Below are 21,731 nucleotides of genomic sequence, written 5' to 3' on the forward strand. Positions count from 1 at the left end.
ATATCATCGATCCCAGTTACAGGTTAGACATAACCGATAGTTTCGAAGATTGTTTTTGTCAGTTCCACTGTCCCGTTAGTCAGTGGCCAGATAATGCCACCGCCTAGGGGGCATACCCTGAATGTTTCTATGGTGTCAGGTGCCACTAATGTGAGCGGCTCACATGCTTGGTATAAACCAGCCCTCTTCTGGTATTATTTATAACCCTGTTGATCCTACTGGATCAAGCAATGTCCAGTACCAACAGGTTCAGAATCTCGTTGGTCCATCTGGATCAAGCAATGTTCAGTATCAACAGCCCTATGGGGCTCAAGTCCAATACCAAAATCCTTACGTTCCATATGGTTCTCAAGGATTGGTTAATCAACCTTACACCCTCCAATCTGAGCAGTACATCCAGCCTGGCTATGGCCAGATTCAGTTCGGTAATTTCCCAAGAACTGTTCAAGTACCCTTGCAACAGCAAGGAGAGCCTTTACAACAACCAGGGTAGCCTTTGTTACCGCAAGGGCAACCTTTGTCACAGCAAGGGCTCTCTGCGCAACAACAAGGGCAAATTATCTCATTGTAAGGTCACCTACAATAACCGCAAGGTCAATCCTTACAATAGTTACAACAAGTCGTGCAACAACAGATGCATTATGCTCCGCACACGTGTCAACCCATACCCTCGCAGGGCCAACCTCTACAACCCAGGGACAAATTTTGCAACCGAAAGTTCATCCCTTGCAACAGCAAAACTAACCAGGGCAGCAGCAACCCTTGTATACATATCAACAAGGTCAACCCTTGCAGGGGTAGGGTCAAGGTCAAGTCCTGCAGCAGCAGGCCCAAAACCCTCTTGTCCTAGGTCAACAGGTTCAGAATCCTGTCGGCCAAGGGCACCAGGTACAAAACCCCTACGTCCAAGGGCAACAAGTGTATCAACCTTATGCCCAAGGATTGCAGGTCCAGAATCCTCTTGTTCAGGGACAACAGGTTCATCAGCCCTATGTTCAAGGACAACAGGTCCCATATCCATATGTCCAAGGTCAACAGGCTCAACAGCCTTTTAACCCGTACATTGCTTATCAGCAACCTATGCCTGGACAGTTTCAAGGTATTCAAGGTCAAAATCCTCCCTATGGTCAAGGTAATCTACAATGGGAGCAGCCTCAAATGCCATAGGGCCAAAATCCCCCACTATGGGGCCAAAATCCTTACTAGCGGGGATGGGCTCCTCCCTATGGGCCTGCTTATTGACCTCCCATGCATTTTAACGCTCAATTACCTTTTTTGGCTACACTTGAGTTTCCAGATGTATCGCGCCTTACAAATGATCCGATCATTCATTCATCGTACTGGCCTCCGGTGCCATCCAAGATACCAAGTGATTGTTAGCCTCACTCTCACATTAAAAACAATTCTAAGTCAAAATAATTAAATTAATTAAAATCATGAAGTTAGGATTTAATCCTACCTTTCTAGATTGAGTTTGTTCCTCATGGTTAGGAGTCAGTTTAGGCTTAGTTGGTTGAGAGATTCTCTCCAACTAGTTAGGCACCTAGATTAGTGTGTTGTTGAGATATTTTCTCAACCAAGTTTGTTCAAGATACATGCACTATATTGAGACAACTTCCTTATGTATTTATATGTATCATAAACACTAGCAATTGCCCCAAAAGGTGCAAAGAGAGGCCGATAGAAATGTTAAATTGAAAGAATTGTATTTTGGTTCAAAAAATAAATATTATAATATTCAAATCATTCAAACTAAACTTAGTCAATAAATTGCCCAAAATAAAATAAATCCTCAATCAAAATTATATAAATTATTATTCTTCGTTTCTCTCAATTATTTATATAATAAAATCCAATCAATCATTCAGAATTGAGCACATCAAGGTGGGCCAGTCCACTTTGCCGCTAGAAATAACATCTCAATAAACATAAATACATTTGAGGAATACAAATCAGTTCACATAGGTAAAAGATTACCTCAATCTATTGTGTTCAAGATATTTAACTAATTCAATAACTATAACTATTTCTATAAAGGGGGTTATACTCAACTTACACTTCAATTTTCTTTTTCTCAATAAACATGAGGAATCAAAACTTATCCAGAAATTTACACTTCAATTTTCTCTTTCTCAATAAACATGAGGAATCAGAGCTTATAACAAAACTGAAGAAAGCAATCAACCCTGCTAAATACTTATTATCTGAACAAAGCAATTAACCTTGATAAATGCTTATTGATTGAAAGCTGATATCTTCCCAATTTACTTATAGATGCATTAATCACATCTCATTCCCAGATCATGGATATGAGCGAATTGGAAAATCCAGCATCTCCGAAGCTTAGGCTCTTATGATAATAATTTAATGTCTGAGATGAACCAAGAACTATATATGCCAATCTAAAAAGCCGGCCCTCTGCAACTTCTTGAACTTGAGAGCAACTGAAAGACCAAAGTAATTGCATTGGATAGGTGCGCAGAAACCTCCTCCGCACTCTCTAGCCATCAGGGAAATGGACACATACCCTACAAATATTGAGCCCTTTATCTTCTTGTGGCTCCTCTGGCAGAAATGACAGTAAATGAAGTTTGGCTTCTCTTGAAGATTCAACAGCTGGTACCTCAGAGGCATATCTTTGCCATTTGTAGGAGCGACCCATGGAGCCGTTGTCCATATTAGGTATCAAGGGATCTGCATCACACATGCTGTTCCTCTTCCCAGATAATGGCGGGCGCGCATAGTCACAGGATGTGTCATTTTGAATGTTCTGAGTCGTTGAAGACGAGGGGAGGGATCTTCTATCTAGAGAACAAGCAAACGAAGAAAACATTGTCCCACGAGCTCCTCCAACCATTTGAACAAAACAAGTAATCATCTCCCGCTTATCCACTGAGGTCTTCATTGAAAGGAGGCACGAAGGAACAGCCAAACAGAGCCATTGGAAAACATACCTAAAATCTAAAAATGGTGAGACACAGAGGGGCACTATATTAGGGAAGAATGAAGGGTTCCAAGAGGGAGATTACACTAAAACTACCCTGCAATCCCTGGGGTATGACCTAAGATTATATATCTAATTGGTTAAGAGCTCATAGTCATTGGATGTAAAGAAACAATAACAATCAAAGACAAAGATATCAAGAATACATCTCTTCTTCCTTACCAAGCACCAATGAAATATTTCATGTGGTTGGATTTTGTTTACATATGATGTCACTGCATGTAAAAATCTCATTCCAACATCTCATTTCAAGTAGCTTCTTTTCTTTTTTTGTTGAATTCAATTGCATAAAAAATTTATAACAATAAAAACATATAACAAGTCCAAGAAATTGTGGCCAAAAACTGACAATAAAAACATATAACCTTTACCTATACAACGATCAACATTGCTATAACTTCTTTTGCAATTTGTTTGATCATATATAACCCTACATTTCGTACATTCAACTATAGTTTATATATATATATATATATATATATATATATATATATATATATATAAATGACTTTACTATCAAAGACTCCTCATTCTATTCATCATTTCAAAGTACATATATGAACACCTCAAGTCACCTGCAACTTCTTTTGCAATTTGTTTGATCATATATAACCCGACATTTCGTACATTCAACTATAGTTTGTAATTTCTATCTTTCATATATATATGTAAATATAAATAAATGACTTTACTATCAAAGACTCTTCATTCTATTCATTTCAAAGTACGTTAATGAACACCTCAAGTCACCTGCAACTTGTAGCCTCCCATAATTGGGAATTCACTTTCCTTTTCACGAATGTGAAATTTTATTTGGCAATTCGCTTTCCTTTTCACGAATGTGAAAATTTATTGCAATTATTGGCCATCTATTAAATGAGTTCCAATACAAGGGCAGCATCCAAATGAAACTCACATGTACATAAGAATGACAGAGACTGTTCCGAGACCTATAATTTTTGTAGATCCTCAAATGAAACTCACATGTACATAAGAATGACACAGGCTGTTCTGAGACAGAAGAATAAAAACCTTTTCAAAGTAAAAGAATGAAAGCATATATACAGGGCTCTCAGAAACTCACATGTACATAAGAATGACACAGACTGTTCTGAGACAGAAGAATAAAAACCTTTTCAAAGTACAAGAATGAAAACATATATACACGGCTCTCAAAGATACATCGAATATGGATGCCAAAGATTGAAAAGACGAAGTACAGAAATTATAGTTCTCTAAAATCTTAACTATTAAATAATTAGGCTTTTAAACTAAGAACCCCACAATGCAAGTCCTTTATCTAATTAAACTGAAAAGTTCCAGTTATTCATCTAACTGAAAAAAAATTAAATAAATAAATAAAATACTTTAGAGTAAAGCTGAATACAATATTAAGCTAAAAAAATTATATCATTAACTAAAAGAACAGCATTCCGCAAGGAGATATGGTTAAACCCATCTCTCCAATATGTAAACTTGATTTTAAAATAGAGTTTATTGATCCGTGAAAACGAAAAATTACACATTTATGGTATATTTAACAAATTCAATTCACTTTTACAGACCTTGTTCTACACTTTTACATCAGAAATGCCAGAGGAAATAAAATACTTTAGAGTAAACCTGAATACAATATTAAGCTAAAAAAATTATATCATTAACTAAAAGAACAACATTCCGCAAGGAGATATGGTTAAACCCATCTCTCCAATATGTAAACTTGATTTTAAAATAGAGTTTATTGATCTGTGAAAACGAAAAAATTACACATTTATGGTATATTTAACAAATTCAATTCACTTTTACAGACCTTGTTCTACACTTTTACATCAGAAATGCCAGAGGAAATAACCAAACACCACAATTTAATTTTAAATACCAATGAACAGTTCATTGACCATTAGAATGAAATGGGGTAATCCCAATCCGGCGTCAAACTACTCATCCTTACCAACCCTTCACTTTTACAGACTTTGTCCTACACTTTTACATCAGAAATGCCAGAGGAAATAACCAAACACCATTAAATACCAATGAACAGTTCATTGGCCCTTGGAATCCTTACCAACCCTTCACTTTTACAGACTTTGTCCTACACTTTTACATCAGAAATGCCAGAGGAAATAACCAAACACCATTAAATACCAATGAACAGTTCATTGGCCCTTGGAATGAAATGAGGTAATCCTAATCCAGCTTCAAACTACTCGTCCTTACCAACCCCTCCCATATGACCACTAATGGGACAAATATCTAATCCTAACACCAAATTGATTATATCAGAATTGGTTAGCCCAATTGGCCTCACTACCCTGATCATATCAGAATTGGTTAGCCCAATTGGCCTCACTACCCACCCTAGGCATGTTAGTCTGCTTCTTGGAACACACATCTACTTTGAAGTTGGCCCCACACATTTGCCCATCACCATCAACACGAAGCATTGGCATCAGCTTATTGAAAGGATGTTCAAAGCTATGCAATCCACCTGATGTAGAGAAGTAACAACCTGCGAAGGCAAATGCAACAACCAATATTACATTAGAGGCTCTATAGCCAACATTCAACTACACTGTCATGTGCCAGATATAGCTAAAAAACAGATAAGCTCTAATTTAGCAGTCCTATATTACCTGGGGGAAATGGAGAAAAAGATTTTCCACATTCTTTTTCAAGACGTTTGGCTCATCAGATAGTACAAGGTAATCATCAGCTGCAGTGCCCCAAAAGAAAGGCACTGAACCATCAACATCCTAGCAAAACAAATAGTTATTGGTCAAAAGTCAAGAAACCCACAATTTCAAGGAATGCTTAATATTTTATATGGGAAAAAAATATGTTCAAATAAATACTCAGGGCACCAATCTGTTATTGGGACATTGGAAGTGCAGCCAATGATAGATCATATGAGCAGAATTTTTGGGGTAACAGGTGCCAGTAGCCCATCTGATTATAAATAACTAATCTTCCCCCTTCCCTCTCCCAAAACAAATAATTAGAGCAACGCTATGGGAAAATAACTTAAATTTATTTCAACGAAGTAAGAATGTGAGCAAATCTTTGGGAAATTGCTTTAGCACATTTGCAAAGGAATACAAACTATCAGACTGGAACGTTAAAAGTTTTCGGCAAAGAGATATATTTAAAAGGGATCCGATTTAAATCACTGTTCTGTTTCAAGTCACTGACAGTCTTATTTTCCTGCATCAAAGTTGTAAAATAAATCGGATAAGCCCAATGTCATTACAGTGATTATTGGTCAACCCAATATTCTAATAATGGCTGTAAGGATAACCACCAAGTAAAAATTTCTTTAGATTACAACATTTCTTTAGAAAAGGCCAACTCTGCTACATGAATCAACAATGATCGGTGAGGGGTAGTTTGTTGTAAAATAAATCGGATAAGCCCAATGTCATTACAGTCATTATTGGTCAACCCAATATTCTAATAATGGCTGTAACGATAACCACCAAGTAAATATTTCTTTAGATTACAACATTTCTTTAGAAAAGGCCAACTTTGCTACATGAATCAACAATGATCATTGAGGGATAGTTTTAGTTATGATGACAAATGCAGATGATGTTTTACCATGGATAGAATTTTTCATAGGATCTTACAATGGATAGCTTCTGTCATCTGGACTCTGGAATCAGATAGAAAGTCATGAATTTGGCAATTTGTCCCGTAAATTTTCCACAAGTTACAAAATAAATAAATAAATATATATATATATATATATATATATATATATATACTTTCTCTAATTAAAAAACAGAGTACATAACTTCAACTGCCACTTCATTTCATAAATATCCACATTGTGAAAGTCAACGCTTTCAAAGCACTAGATCTAGAATGTAGGTTAATACGCAGGTTAATGGATTGCCACACTGTTTCCAGTGAGGATGGAACCTAAAGACCACGAATTCACTGGAAGCCTGGTAAATTCTCCACCTTACCCTTAGGCCACAAGCTAATTGTAGAGTCATAATACTTTATCTTGGGGTTGGTAATTTGAATTTCTTAAAAGAATCTTATCAAAGGGGGGGTTTCATAAGCTTCCCATGTGCTCTGTGAAATTCATCTCATCACAGGCCATGTACTAATGTTAAGGTATTCCAGAAAATAGAGCAGATGGAAGGGAGTCTGCAGTGTGAGCGTGTCCAGGATAGTAAAATGGTAAATCTATGGACTAAATCAAACAAACAAAGTCTTATATTTTTTCAAAACGAGCCTTATCCTCTGTCAACTACAGGATCAAGAAATCATCATATGCCATCTACGAATGTGAAGATACTCCAAAAACACAGACCAGATTGGAAAGAGTCTGCAGTGTGAGCATGCCCAGGCTAAAATATGGTAAATCTATGGACTAAATAAAACAAGCAGGACGATCTTATAATTTTTCAAAACGCCCCTTATCCCCTCTCAATTGCTGGATCAAGAAAATCGATTCCCTAGAAACGACTACGAAAGGAGAAATATTGGAATCCCTCATTTATTATCTGAGCAAGGTATGTAGCATGAAGGATTGAAGGAAATGTGCGATGAACCAGGTTTGAGATGGGAACAATAGAAGTGTTTATGTCAAATATTTCAATGGAAAATAGAAAATAAAGCACAGAAAAGGAAAGGATGAGAAAGAAAGCGTACAACTGTTGTAAAGAGAGCCTCGGAAGTGGAGTCATAAAGAACGAAGGAAAACTTCCCCAATAGATCTCTAACGACCTCATCTGCACGATAAGGACCCCTATCTCTGAGAGTCCGATACGCTTCTATGATAATCGCCACTTATCGTGCAGATAATCGCCACTTATCATACGCATGTCAACACCGCTACATTATCCAAGATACCCTCGAATATGCAGAATAAGTTTACATTTCACAAATTGCTCGTGCTCAATTTTCAGGTCAGACTCTCAGGCATACCATTGCGGAGTCGCTTTTCACATATCTCTGTCATTTACTCTCTGGATCGTATCGGACAGCATCTGCGTTCTGGGCTTATTGCTGGTAACTTTCTGCACATTTTTCTCACTCTACATATCAGAAAAGTTTACATTCATAGCATTTCGATTCGATGCAAGGGAAATCGCATTAGTTACGATATTTTGTTATTCATTTTCACCGTGCCTGTACCTAACAAGGTTTCCAGTATTCAGAATCTTTGAAAACCAAAAGATCGAAATTAGTAATTATTGCCAAAGGGATCTTGACAGGATGGTAAAGCAGAGTAATTTAATCCCTCCATTAAGATTGTTTCGCCCTTGTTGGGCTTTCTTGCGCCTACAAATTGTGAAATAGCAAACTCATGATCTGAATAGGGTTGAATAGCATGAAATAGGGACTGTTATATTAGCTCCCTACAAAACCAAAGGTAATTTGAATTTCTTAAAAGAATCTTATCAAAGGGGGGGTTTCATAAGCTTCCCATGTGCTCTGTGAAATTCATCTCATCACAGGCCATGTACTAATGTTAAGGTATTCCAGAAAATAGAGCAGATGGAAGGGAGTCTGCAGTGTGAGCGTGTCCAGGATAGTAAAATGGTAAATCTATGGACTAAATCAAACAAACAAAGTCTTATATTTTTTCAAAACGAGCCTTATCCTCTGTCAACTACAGGATCAAGAAATCATCATATGCCATCTACGAATGTGAAGATACTCCAAAAACACAGACCAGATTGGAAAGAGTCTGCAGTGTGAGCATGCCCAGGCTAAAATATGTAAATCTATGGACTAAATAAAACAAGCAGGACGATCTTATAATTTTTCAAAACGCCCCTTATCCCCTCTCAATTGCTGGATCAAGAAAATCGATTCCCTAGAAACGACTACGAAAGGAGAAATATTGGAATCCCTCATTTATTATCTGAGCAAGGTATGTAGCATGAAGGATTGAAGGAAATGTGCGATGAACCAGGTTTGAGATGGGAACAATAGAAGTGTTTATGTCAAATATTTCAATGGAAAATAGAAAATAAAGCACAGAAAAGGAAAGGATGAGAAAGAAAGCGTACAACTGCTGTAAAGAGAGCCTCGGAAGTGGAGTCATAAAGAACGAAGGAAAACTTCCCCAATAGATCTCTAACGACCTCATCTGCACGATAAGGACCCCTATCTCTGAGAGTCCGATACGCTTCTATGATAATCGCCACTTATCGTGCAGATAATCGCCACTTATCATACGCATGTCAACACCGCTACATTATCCAAGATACCCTCGAATATGCAGAATAAGTTTACATTTCACAAATTGCTCGTGCTCAATTTTCAGGTCAGACTCTCAGGCATACCATTGCGGAGTCGCTTTTCACATATCTCTGTCATTTACTCTCTGGATCGTATCGGACAGCATCTGCGTTCTGGGCTTATTGCTGGTAACTTTCTGCACATTTTTCTCACTCTACATATCAGAAAAGTTTACATTCATAGCATTTCGATTCGATGCAAGGGAAATCGCATTAGTTACGATATTTTGTTATTCATTTTCACCGTGCCTGTACCTAACAAGGTTTCCAGTATTCAGAATCTTTGAAAACCAAAAGATCGAAATTAGTAATTATTGCCAAAGGGATCTTGACAGGATGGTAAAGCGGAGTAATTTAATCCCTCCATTAAGATTGTTTCGCCCTTGTTGGGCTTTCTTGCGCCTACAAATTGTGAAATAGCAAACTCATGATCTGAATAGGGTTGAATAGCATGAAATAGGGACTGTTATATTAGCTCCCTACAAAACCAAAGGTAATTTGAATTTCTTAAAAGAATCTTATCAAAGGGGGGGTTTCATAAGCTTCCCATGTGCTCTGTGAAATTCATCTCATCACAGGCCATGTACTAATGTTAAGGTATTCCAGAAAATAGAGCAGATGGAAGGGAGTCTGCAATGTGAGCGTGTCCAGGATAGTAAAATGGTAAATCTATGGACTAAATCAAACAAACAAAGTCTTATATTTTTTCAAAACGAGCCTTATCCTCTGTCAACTACAGGATCAAGAAATCATCATATGCCATCTACGAATGTGAAGATACTCCAAAAACACAGACCAGATTGGAAAGAGTCTGCAGTGTGAGCATGCCCAGGCTAAAATATGTAAATCTATGGACTAAATAAAACAAGCAGGACGATCTTATAATTTTTCAAAACGCCCCTTATCCCCTCTCAATTGCTGGATCAAGAAAATCGATTCCCTAGAAACGACTACGAAAGGAGAAATATTGGAATCCCTCATTTATTATCTGAGCAAGGTATGTAGCATGAAGGATTGAAGGAAATGTGCGATGAACCAGGTTTGAGATGGGAACAATAGAAGTGTTTATGTCAAATATTTCAATGGAAAATAGAAAATAAAGCACAGAAAAGGAAAGGATGAGAAAGAAAGCGTACAACTGCTGTAAAGAGAGCCTCGGAAGTGGAGTCATAAAGAACGAAGGAAAACTTCCCCAATAGATCTCTAACGACCTCATCTGCACGATAAGGACCCCTATCTCTGAGAGTCCGATACGCTTCTATGATAATCGCCACTTATCGTGCAGATAATCGCCACTTATCATACGCATGTCAACACTGCTACATTATCCAAGATACCCTCGAATATGCAGAATAAGTTTACATTTCACAAATTGCTCGTGCTCAATTTTCAGGTCAGACTCTCAGGCATACCATTGCGGAGTCGCTTTTCACATATCTCTGTCATTTACTCTCTGGATCGTATCGGACAGCGTCTGCGTTCTGGGCTTATTGCTGGTAACTTTCTGCACATTTTTCTCACTCTGCATATCAGAAAAGTTTACATTCATAGCATTTCGATTCGATGCAAGGGAAATCGCATTAGTTACGATATTTTGTTATTCATTTTCACCGTGCCTGTACCTAACAAGGTTTCCAGTATTCAGAATCTTTGAAAACCAAAAGATCGAAATTAGTAATTATTGCCAAAGGGATCTTGACAGGATGGTAAAGCGGAGTAATTTAATCCCTCCATTAAGATTGTTTCGCCCTTGTTGGGCTTTCTTGCGCCTACAAATTGTGAAATAGCAAACTCATGATCTGAATAGGGTTGAATAGCATGAAATAGGGACTGTTATATTAGCTCCCTACAAAACCAAAGGTAATTTGAATTTCTTAAAAGAATCTTATCAAAGGGGGGGTTTCATAAGCTTCCCATGTGCTCTGTGAAATTCATCTCATCACAGGCCATGTACTAATGTTAAGGTATTCCAGAAAATAGAGCAGATGGAAGGGAGTCTGCAGTGTGAGCGTGTCCAGGATAGTAAAATGGTAAATCTATGGACTAAATCAAACAAACAAAGTCTTATATTTTTTCAAAACGAGCCTTATCCTCTGTCAACTACAGGATCAAGAAATCATCATATGCCATCTACGAATGTGAAGATACTCCAAAAACACAGACCAGATTGGAAAGAGTCTGCAGTGTGAGCATGCCCAGGCTAAAATATGTAAATCTATGGACTAAATAAAACAAGCAGGACGATCTTATAATTTTTCAAAACGCCCCTTATCCCCTCTCAATTGCTGGATCAAGAAAATCGATTCCCTAGAAACGACTACGAAAGGAGAAATATTGGAATCCCTCATTTATTATCTGAGCAAGGTATGTAGCATGAAGGATTGAAGGAAATGTGCGATGAACCAGGTTTGAGATGGGAACAATAGAAGTGTTTATGTCAAATATTTCAATGGAAAATAGAAAATAAAGCACAGAAAAGGAAAGGATGAGAAAGAAAGCGTACAACTGCTGTAAAGAGAGCCTCGGAAGTGGAGTCATAAAGAACGAAGGAAAACTTCCCCAATAGATCTCTAACGACCTCATCTGCACGATAAGGACCCCTATCTCTGAGAGTCCGATACGCTTCTATGATAATCGCCACTTATCGTGCAGATAATCGCCACTTATCATACGCATGTCAACACCGCTACATTATCCAAGATACCCTCGAATATGCAGAATAAGTTTACATTTCACAAATTGCTCGTGCTCAATTTTCAGGTCAGACTCTCAGGCATACCATTGCGGAGTCGCTTTTCACATATCTCTGTCATTTACTCTCTGGATCGTATCGGACAGCATCTGCGTTCTGGGCTTATTGCTGGTAACTTTCTGCACATTTTTCTCACTCTACATATCAGAAAAGTTTACATTCATAGCATTTCGATTCGATGCAAGGGAAATCGCATTAGTTACGATATTTTGTTATTCATTTTCACCGTGCCTGTACCTAACAAGGTTTCCAGTATTCAGAATCTTTGAAAACCAAAAGATCGAAATTAGTAATTATTGCCAAAGGGATCTTGACAGGATGGTAAAGCGGAGTAATTTAATCCCTCCATTAAGATTGTTTCGCCCTTGTTGGGCTTTCTTGCGCCTACAAATTGTGAAATAGCAAACTCATGATCTGAATAGGGTTGAATAGCATGAAATAGGGACTGTTATATTAGCTCCCTACAAAACCAAAGGTTGACATGCATCAAGCTATGCTTATCAGAAATTTTATAAATCTTGTTTTCAAGTTTTGCGATGTCGGGAACTTTCTAGGGTTTTTTCCATTCGTTTTATGATTATTGCTTTGAAATAATTTGCCACAGAGCAGATTATTTAGGGTTTAAAATAAATATAATTATTGTTTTCAAATTTTCACAGAAAAGACCTTTGAAGCTGCCATGTCTTAGTTCAATGGGTAGGTAAGAGTTGTTTTTCCAAACAGTTTCAGATATCAAAGATATATTTCACCTTTTGCTAATTCTTTGGTCAAATGAGTCGCGCAGAGATAAGTTTTGGGTGATTTTTAAAAGGCCTTGAATTTTGACCTTTGCTACCAGTTGGAGGTTAGGGTGATAGTTACATTAAAAAAAGAAAAAAGTAAAATAAAGAATACTGGGATACACCACTTTAATCAAAAGCTTCTCGAAGAGCTTTATGTTTCTTGAGTAGTACAGTATCATAAGCCAACTATTTCAGAGCAGGAAAAGGACATGCTGGCACTAATATTCTCAAATTGGAGAAGGGTTAAGAAACATTTAAAAAAAGAACAATTCAGGTGACCAGAGAAAAGGGGGAAAATGTGGAGATGAACCGTTTGTCTTGGAGGACTTCCGGGGAGCGAACGAGTTCTCTTTGCAGTAATCAGTGGATCGCTGCTACTTTCAGATAGCCTCCCCGATGATGATAATGATGATGGCGTCGTCGTTATCGTCGGTGGGGATGATGAATCCTGTTAATAACTCCGACCTAATTAATTTGCATTAAAAGTAACCTCCAAGCCATGGCTAATCGCATCCAGATATCCATAACATAATCTAACTCAATCCACAGGCAAAGAAACACAAATTGAACTGACTGTAAAGAATTATTTGAAATGAAAAGAATTGAGCAAAAGGAATTCATTACAGGAGGCGCCGAATCCCGTGCTTCCTTATTACTATTCTGTTGAGCAAGCGTTGAATCATTATCTTTACCATGGGGATGTAATGGGGCTGAGGCCTTTGAGAGCTCCAAGGGGGCGAGACTCCAGGCGCGAGCGAGAAATTCCATGGATTCTTTAGGGATTTCTGGAGCTGCACTTACACATGCTAATGTGAAGCATGCCCTCCTGGTTTTCGGCCTCGATTTGATCTGTAATCGCACTTGCCCTGATTCTGCGATGGCTAGGTCGTGCACAACAGATTACATTGCAGAAACGGGACACATCATTGCAGCAGTTAATGGAAGAGCAGGAAAACATTATTGCAACCCAGCGTGGAAGAGAACAGGAAGAGTGGAAAGCGGAACAGGAAGAGCGTGGAAGAGAACAGGAAGAGTGGAAAGCGGAACAAGAAGAACAGAAATGAACAGGAAGAACATAAATGGTCGTGGATGAAAACAGAAGAGCAGAGAGCTGAAACGGAGCAGAGAAACAAAGTGCAATGCCCGTTGAACGCCAGGTGTCAACGTCAGAAACAAAAGGCCAGGTGTCAACGTGAGAATGAAAAGGACGACGAAAGGTCCCTTTCAAAGAAAGGCCTATCGGCCTAATTATATAATAATGAAATTCATGAGAATGAGTGACTACAAGAAAGTCTCTCATGCCTTTTCCGCCATGTCTGGTTTTTCTATATGTCTAATATTTATTTTATGAGTGTGTATTATGTTATTATTAGTGGTTTGGTTTTCTTCAATTGGTATCAGAGCAATAGCCTATTGAGGAATTTGAGACTTCTCTTGCGATTTGTGTGGAAATTAAGTATAGAGGAAATATGTTGGAGAATGGGAATAGTTTTTTGTAAAGGAAGGGAGTCGTTCATAAAGAAGCAAAGCGCAAGCAAGGAACATTCTGCATCAATTACAGTAGTTGAAAATCAAGCATTGAAGGATGGAATCGAGAGCGTATGGAGAGGCTGCCTGAAAATGGAATCGGCCCTGAATATGATATTGGTCCAGACAAAGGGATGGGACTAGGATAGGTGTCGCTTCACATTTCAACTGCATCATTATTGCCATCAACTTCACTGAATGTATCAACCAATGATTCGTGTAAGTTCTCGGCATTATCTGCGCTGCAAACTAAGTTTTCAGCAAACTTAGATGTTAGAGTCGGCCTGACACTCTTTGTTTTATCACCATTCATCAATGTTGGAGTAGAGATATTATTCTCTGCAATATCTTTCAACGGAGAGCAATTCAAATGCCATCAACGGTGACTGAGTGAATAGAGACGATAGTGCGTCGCGGGAACCCTGTGCTATTGCGTAGACTTCCAATGGGTTCTCCTTGAGAATGTTGTGCTGCTACATAGGCCGTCAACTACTATGAAGAAATAGCTCATACACGCTTCTTAAAATTACTCTGCTTGTCTTATGCCTGCTTATATTAGCCATTAAAATTCTGGCAGATATCAAATTAACACTGCGAATTCAAACATTATGGATCTAGCAAGTGAAGCTCAGATTCTTAAGGCAACGACCACTCCTGCAATTTCATAGTGTGATCGGAGATGTGATAACAGAAACTAATCCTTCAAAAATAACCGATAAGTGTTCCAGGCCAGGTTATATTCTTATGTTTCCCAACGAAAGTTTCGTATATCAGATGCAGCGAATTGTAGGGCAGACGAATTCAATGATATATGTCATGCATAGTTTTTCGAATTTAATTTGGTTCCTAGTGGGGCTATTATGGAGACAAGCCTATTGATTTGTTTGTGCCTTCAACCGTGGCGCCCATCTTCCAAGAGTTTCCCCTCTTTCATATGGCATGTCCCAATAAAAATATCAGCACTTGTCTCAATCTGCGTTCTTATGAAACTTGGAAAATACTTTGGATGGTGGGAGATATCCGCATCCATAATGTGATGACAAAGCCCAAGTTTGCCTTGCCTTGGTCTCAGTGGTATGCGGCTTTCACCATAAACACGCTATAATTGTTTCACAACTTCTTGAGTTCTATCGGGACTATCATCATCGATGACAATAATCTCGAAATTGATATCACTGACGTCATTAGAGCAATATTGAGATGCTCGTTGTAAATGGGGATCAATATGTTGTACTTCAGTGAAGAGGATGAAGAGCCTCGCTGTCTCTCCATCTCTGAAACCTCCCACCGCCTAAATGATTCCAAGGGCAATCAATACGTTCAACCTTGTCCCTTTTCATCTGTCGCTCCGAAAATTTGAAGTTTTCGTCGCTTCTCTCATTTACTTAAAACATAAACAAAGAAAAAAAAAAGGATCTCCAACAAATGAATGGTGCGTATGAACTTTTGAAAAATTTACTATTTGTTTTAAAGCGAATGCATGTGTTTAAATCAAAATCCAAAATTTATTCACCTTTTTTAGAAGTAATTTTATATCACTTTTCAAGTGCTTTCATAAAGAGATTTTTTGTTTGAAAAGTTACGTAAGAAGGAGTTATTTTGAAATTTTGAGCATTATTGATGCACTGGAGAGATAAGGTGTATATATTTTATGTTGGGAGTGATGGAAGTAAAGTGAATCTTTTGTAATGGAGTGATAAGGTATAAGTTGTAATTTGGAGAAATAAGGTGGGTAGAGAATAGGTATATTTTGGAGTTATAAGTATTTTGTATTTGGAGTGATAAGTGAATTATTTTTTTAGAGAAAGCCATTGTTGTACTCCAAAGTAATCTTTTATTTTGAGAGCGATTGAGTCAGTGCAGGCAGTTTTTTTGAAGACAATTTGCAAGTGTGACATTCTCGTTGAGAAGTTTCCACGACAAAGTTGTGACATTGAAGAATGATGTACTTCAATAATTAATAAAATCATAATTTTTGCAATGCTTGTGTCCTAGCTCCGCTTGAAATTGAATAAGGGGATCTTAGGTACACCGTGTGTAATGAATGCGTGTGCATGACTTGTATTCAGATTATCAAAATGCTCTCTTTGTATTATGCTTAAACAACTACATGCACATAAGCAAGCTTGAGTGTAAGAACACTTAATCAAGCTCCTGTAATCAAGCTTAAGTACACAAGCACAAAGCGTCACATCATCAACTTGATAAGATGATATCCCAAGCAAGCACATTTCACATCATGTAATCAAAGCAATCAAGTTAAGGACGCTACAAAATCAAACATTTCAAGCCAAGATGACATCAACATCATCAACACTTTTTGTATCACTTACAAATAAACATTGTTTAACTATATTGTACGAGTGCATTCTTGGTTGTAACCGACACCCTAATTTGAATTGTTAAGGTGAATACATTAAGTTAAGTAAGTATTCAATTGAGTCATCAAGATTGAACTTGTGATTTGTCTCTTGGGTGCATTTTTGATAGTGTTCGACACCCTTCCTTTTTTAAAATCAACACATTCAGTGAATACATTCAAGAAATCACAAAGTTTCAGTAATCAATCAAGCAAGTTCAAGCAAGCCATCTAACAAGCAATCATCATCAAACGAGTCTGAATTCTAGTATTCTTTATTCAAACAATAAATCAAGCGAGCATGTCAATCAAACAACCAAGCAAGTGAGCGTGTCAAAATCAAGTGTGAAAGTTCAAAGCATGACATCTACAACAAACGAGCCAGTGTGAAGTTGATTGAAGCATTCACAAAGTGTCAGTGAAGCATTCAAACAAAGCGATCGTCATCAAGTGAGTGTGAAATCAAGAGTTCAAGCAACCAAGTTGTTATCACAAAATCACGCACTGAAGGCTGCCAAACAGTGAGATTATGTGTAACTATTTCAAACCAGGCTTTAGACTAAAGCTTAGCCTCTTTAGTCAGAGAGGGCTCTCTCACAGCTTGTGAATAGGAATTAATAACAAGGAAAGATGGCTAACTCTTTAAACATCGCATAAAAAAAATAAACTGGCTGGACACTATCAAGTCAACTCCCATTGGGCTTATGGAGTCTCACACATCTCAGCAAACTAAAACACTATCCTTTCATAGAAGTCAGGGCACTTTACATCAACTTGTTCAAACATTTTTCACATAAACACAGCTTGCAAAGCATACTGGAAGTCAGAGCATGTAACATGAATTCTGAGTGATTATGCTATTACAAAACTGTAAGAAAACATTAAAAGAATAGACCATCATCACACATTTGAACAATGAGACATATTGTGAATCCTGAGAAGAAACAACAACTGTTTGTATTACTGAAATCTGCTTTTTACATAAACCAAAATGGACCTGTTCTTTATCAAAATCTCCAACCCAATTACATCCTAGTCTGATCCATTTATAGGAATACATTCTTCACTCTCTAGAGCTAGCTCGAAGGCTGCTATTAACTATCACATCTACTGATTAACTAATTCATTAATTACATAAGTGCTGAACTGTAAATTACAAAAGATCCTAATTAATTCAAACTCAGATCTGTCCATCCTCGTAGCATGATGACTTTCTGATCCTTGACACCTGTATCCATTCTGTTTTGGCCGAAATATATTGGAGAAGAATCCACTGAATGAACTAGCTTTGGATACTGGCTGCGTACATGGCTCATTTATTAATTAAGATAGGTGTCCCCTGTTTCCACGGTCCTTGTCTCCCATCATTCTTCATTACTTTAAGAACATGTCCCCTGCTCTTTAATTCTTCCCAAATGACGCATATCACCATACTCTCTAATGAGCTGGAAGCTTTATGAGCTGAACAAGTGTACACACAACAATCTCCGATAACCTTAACAGGAACCCTAATAATTCGGTCATAAGGTACCTTTAATGAGACTTTGCTAGAAACAAAATATGTCACCTTCTTCAAAATGCACATCTGTCATTCTCTGAATATCTAAGAGAGTCTCTTATAGTTTCCCTTATGTCCTTGAGGCTTTTCCTTCAAAAACTTGCTGACCTCATCATTAAACTCCTTTTTCTTATAAAACAGCACCTACAGCAGTTTCGTAGCACGCTACGAAACTGCTGTTTTTGCTAAAACAGAGTATATTTGCATTGAGGAATTTACTGCTTGAGACCATACTCAATAAAAATCACTGCATCATTCACATTTAGAACCAGGGCTGCCAAATAGGTTTACTGTATCCAGGCAAAGAACTATATTTTGCAGAATGTTAATTCCATGGCATTGATGTTATAAGTTTCAGAGATATTTGAATATAACATAAGCTCTTTGGGTATCTATAAAATACTTGGCAAAGCATAGTTAAAGCTGTTAAGGCAACTATCAAGACGGTAACCTTCATCTTAGCAAACATTTGAATTCCAGGGATATGCCCAAATCTAGATCAGATATAACTGTTTATGAATGTCACTTAACTGTTACTGCAACTGAAGAGTTTGCATCCATGTCGCAACATTGAGAGACTTTAGTTTCCAGCACTCCTGGTCTGAAACCATTTGTGAAGTACCCCATCTCAAACCAGTACTCTCCATTTCAAGTTCCTCTAAATGGTGATAATCCTTTAGCAGGCAAAAGAAGCTTGAATCTAAGATTCCTGCTGCAGTGATACCTTTATACCCAGCTAAAATCAAACTTTTCAAACGAAGTTGAGGCTCTCCCATGGAAAGAAATAATTCATTGGATATCGTTAGAAGAGAAAGGTCAAGATATTGCAAATTGTTTGCAGCAATGAAAAAAAAAAATTGATTCCGAAAGAAGAAACTCTGGTTTCATTTACTGCTAAAGAAGCAAGTTCTAGACACGGTGAGGCGGTCGATTTGAAGTCCTCTATCGCTGATAAAAGGGCAATCGGATACAATAATCTCTTTCAGATGCACACAACCGAATGATAGAGGAACATAACTGTTCTTGGACCCACATCCAGATTTGGTTTAGGAAATATGGCGCTGTAGAGCTCTGTTAAATCCAGCCTTGCGCTTTTGCACCCGAGCATCATTGATAGCCCTAAACCGCTTCAGAATAATCTTAAAAGGTGTTTTAGCCATCTGATTCTCTAGTGCATATTCTGCATAATTAGAATATCCCAGCGCGCGTGCCATCTTATGCCTTAATTGGATCAAGGATCTTTGTATTCTTCGTCAAGCATCTTTAATCTTTTGGAACCAATAAAACTTCACCTTTTGCATGCTCTTTTGTCCTTGAAACATCCTCATTGCCATTATTCACACAAACAGACACAGTTTTACCATCGTCTTGTGTTTCCATGCTTATGGCATCAACTTCATCAGAAACGGAAGCAGCTTCAGCAGCATATGCGGACATTGCCTCTAAAGCACGATAAATTCTTTTTGAGGGTGGTAGTGCAGCTTCATCATCTGATGGCAATGCATCCTGTGGGGTATGCTTACCTGGAGCGCCCTCCACTATCTTTGGCACGTTATCTTCATTGAGATCTTCCTGTGTGTATGAAAATTTATGTGCTTATGGCTATCCCTTCACCACAGTCCCAACTTCAGTTCTCCCTCACGAAGAATACCCCTAAATCACTCAAAAATTTCATAACGGCCTTGAAGTGATAGGTCTTGAAACATGGACCCGCATTCCTCTACAAATCGAACAGCAACCTCTTCGTTGATTCATGCAGTGATGCCGGATCATTTTGCATACAATGCGATACACTGATGGAGACAATGCAAGATAAAACAACTTTCTAGAAGACCCTGCATACATATCTTGTTGACTGTGAAACCCTTGATGCAACCCGAACATTATACTCCTTGCCAGGATGATAAAATTCTGCAAGGCCCCAATCTATGAGACGAAGTTTCCTCTGCTCATGGTCTATCATGACATTGTGTGGCTTAACATCACGATGCATGATTCCCTGTGAGTGACAGTAATCTAAAGCCTTTAAAAGCTCATAAATATAGTATCGAATATCATAATCCGATAATGTCGGATAAAGGACTTTGAAATCTGTGTTGTTTACATATTCAAAAATCAAGCTAAGAGTTTTAAATTGCTGGTCCCGAACTATATCAAGCAGCTTCACAATATTTGGACCTTCACAAAGGTTCTGCAATATTTTGATCTCTCTCTTGATCTTCTTCTTCTTGACAGGTTTCAAGATCATGATAATGCATCGCTCATTGTTAATGCTATTGACACCCTCAAAAATTTCACTGTACTTGCCCCTGCCCACTTTTCGCACAACCTCATAATCTTCCTGATCACTTTTGCAGCGCAAGTAAAATGAATCGATCTCAAAACCCTCTGCTTTCTCTGTTTCAGTTTCTTGCCGGAATGACTGTATGACCGATTGTTAAATGGCGGAAGAATAATAGAAGCATAACTGCATGCGGTTTTTTTTTAAAACATGTGTCTATGTCCTTTGTCGATGGAAGAACTAATGAACAAACAGCTAGTACCGTTTTCCAAATCTTAACATTTCAAAAGCTCATCACTGACACGTACACGATCCCACAATCATGTATACTTGAAGATGACATATGCACTACCTTTTAGTCGATAACCAGCTTCTACTTCATGAGAGGAGTTCACACTTATACAAGCATTTTTATCCTGAGAAACGTTCTTATCATCATACAGAACCTGAAGAACCTCAGACAACGGTGGAGCTGACATCATCGCCTTGATATCTTCAATCTTATCTGAAAGATCTGGCATTAGACCTTTAAGCACAATCAACCTCATCCACGGCAGTTGTAGCCAGTGTACCAGTATGGAGATCTTCCTCGGGAACATTATTTGTCTGTGCATATTTGCCAAAACTTTCATCTTTGGATGTCTCAGCTTAAGCTGGGATCTTAAATAGCTTAGTGCATCTGGGATCTTGTTCTGCATCTGTAGAGCCAAACATATCCTAAAACATAGTTATAAACTGACAACTGCTGATGCAAATCCCAATGGATTTTGACAAACATGATAGCTGTGAAAGGGCCGCTATGAATTAGGATAAATCCCCAATTTCGTAGCGCGCTACGAAACCACCGAAACATGTAGCGCTGCGAAACCGCTAAAAGGATTCACGTGCTTATTTGCAGACATTTAGCATTGAAATTTTGCCAGTGATAACAGTGGCTCCACTTGGGATTGTGTGCCCTTGTGGTACACTAAGAACTTGCAGGTCCAGTGCCTTATCCATTTTGACAAACTGAAATTTGCTTGACCAGCATGACTGTAGGAGAAAGAAAACTACTTCTACTAAAAAATGCTCAGTTGACCTTGAGCTTATTTTGCATTTACCTACCTACCTACCCTAATAATTTCAACTTCTTTCTGCTCAATCAATATGAAATTTCCAATGTAGCCAATCCTCTGTTTTATCTGATATTTGAGTTTTTTGACTGCATCGGA

At 38.0% G+C, this 21,731-nt stretch overlaps 1 protein-coding gene across 1 annotated transcript; it reads right to left on the bottom strand.

The window, feature by feature from the left end:
• Nucleotides 1-4,724: 4,724 nt before the first annotated feature.
• LOC149258714 (uncharacterized) lies at nucleotides 4,725-13,793 on the bottom strand. The gene is made up of 3 exons (XM_089372643.1): nucleotides 13,420-13,793; nucleotides 13,106-13,243; nucleotides 4,725-5,513 (listed from the first exon to the last, which is right to left on the bottom strand). Exons 1-3 carry the CDS (start codon nucleotides 13,561-13,563, stop codon nucleotides 5,454-5,456), a joined length of 342 nt encoding a protein of 113 aa, XP_089228769.1. The 5' UTR covers nucleotides 13,564-13,793; the 3' UTR covers nucleotides 4,725-5,453.
• Between the last annotated feature and the right edge of the window lie 7,938 nt (nucleotides 13,794-21,731).

This window comes from Pinus tabuliformis, chromosome 6, assembly GCF_031772625.1.
Source record: "Pinus tabuliformis cultivar Carrire ecotype Pingquan chromosome 6, CPIR1, whole genome shotgun sequence".
Taxonomy (NCBI): Eukaryota; Viridiplantae; Streptophyta; class Pinopsida; order Pinales; family Pinaceae; genus Pinus; species Pinus tabuliformis.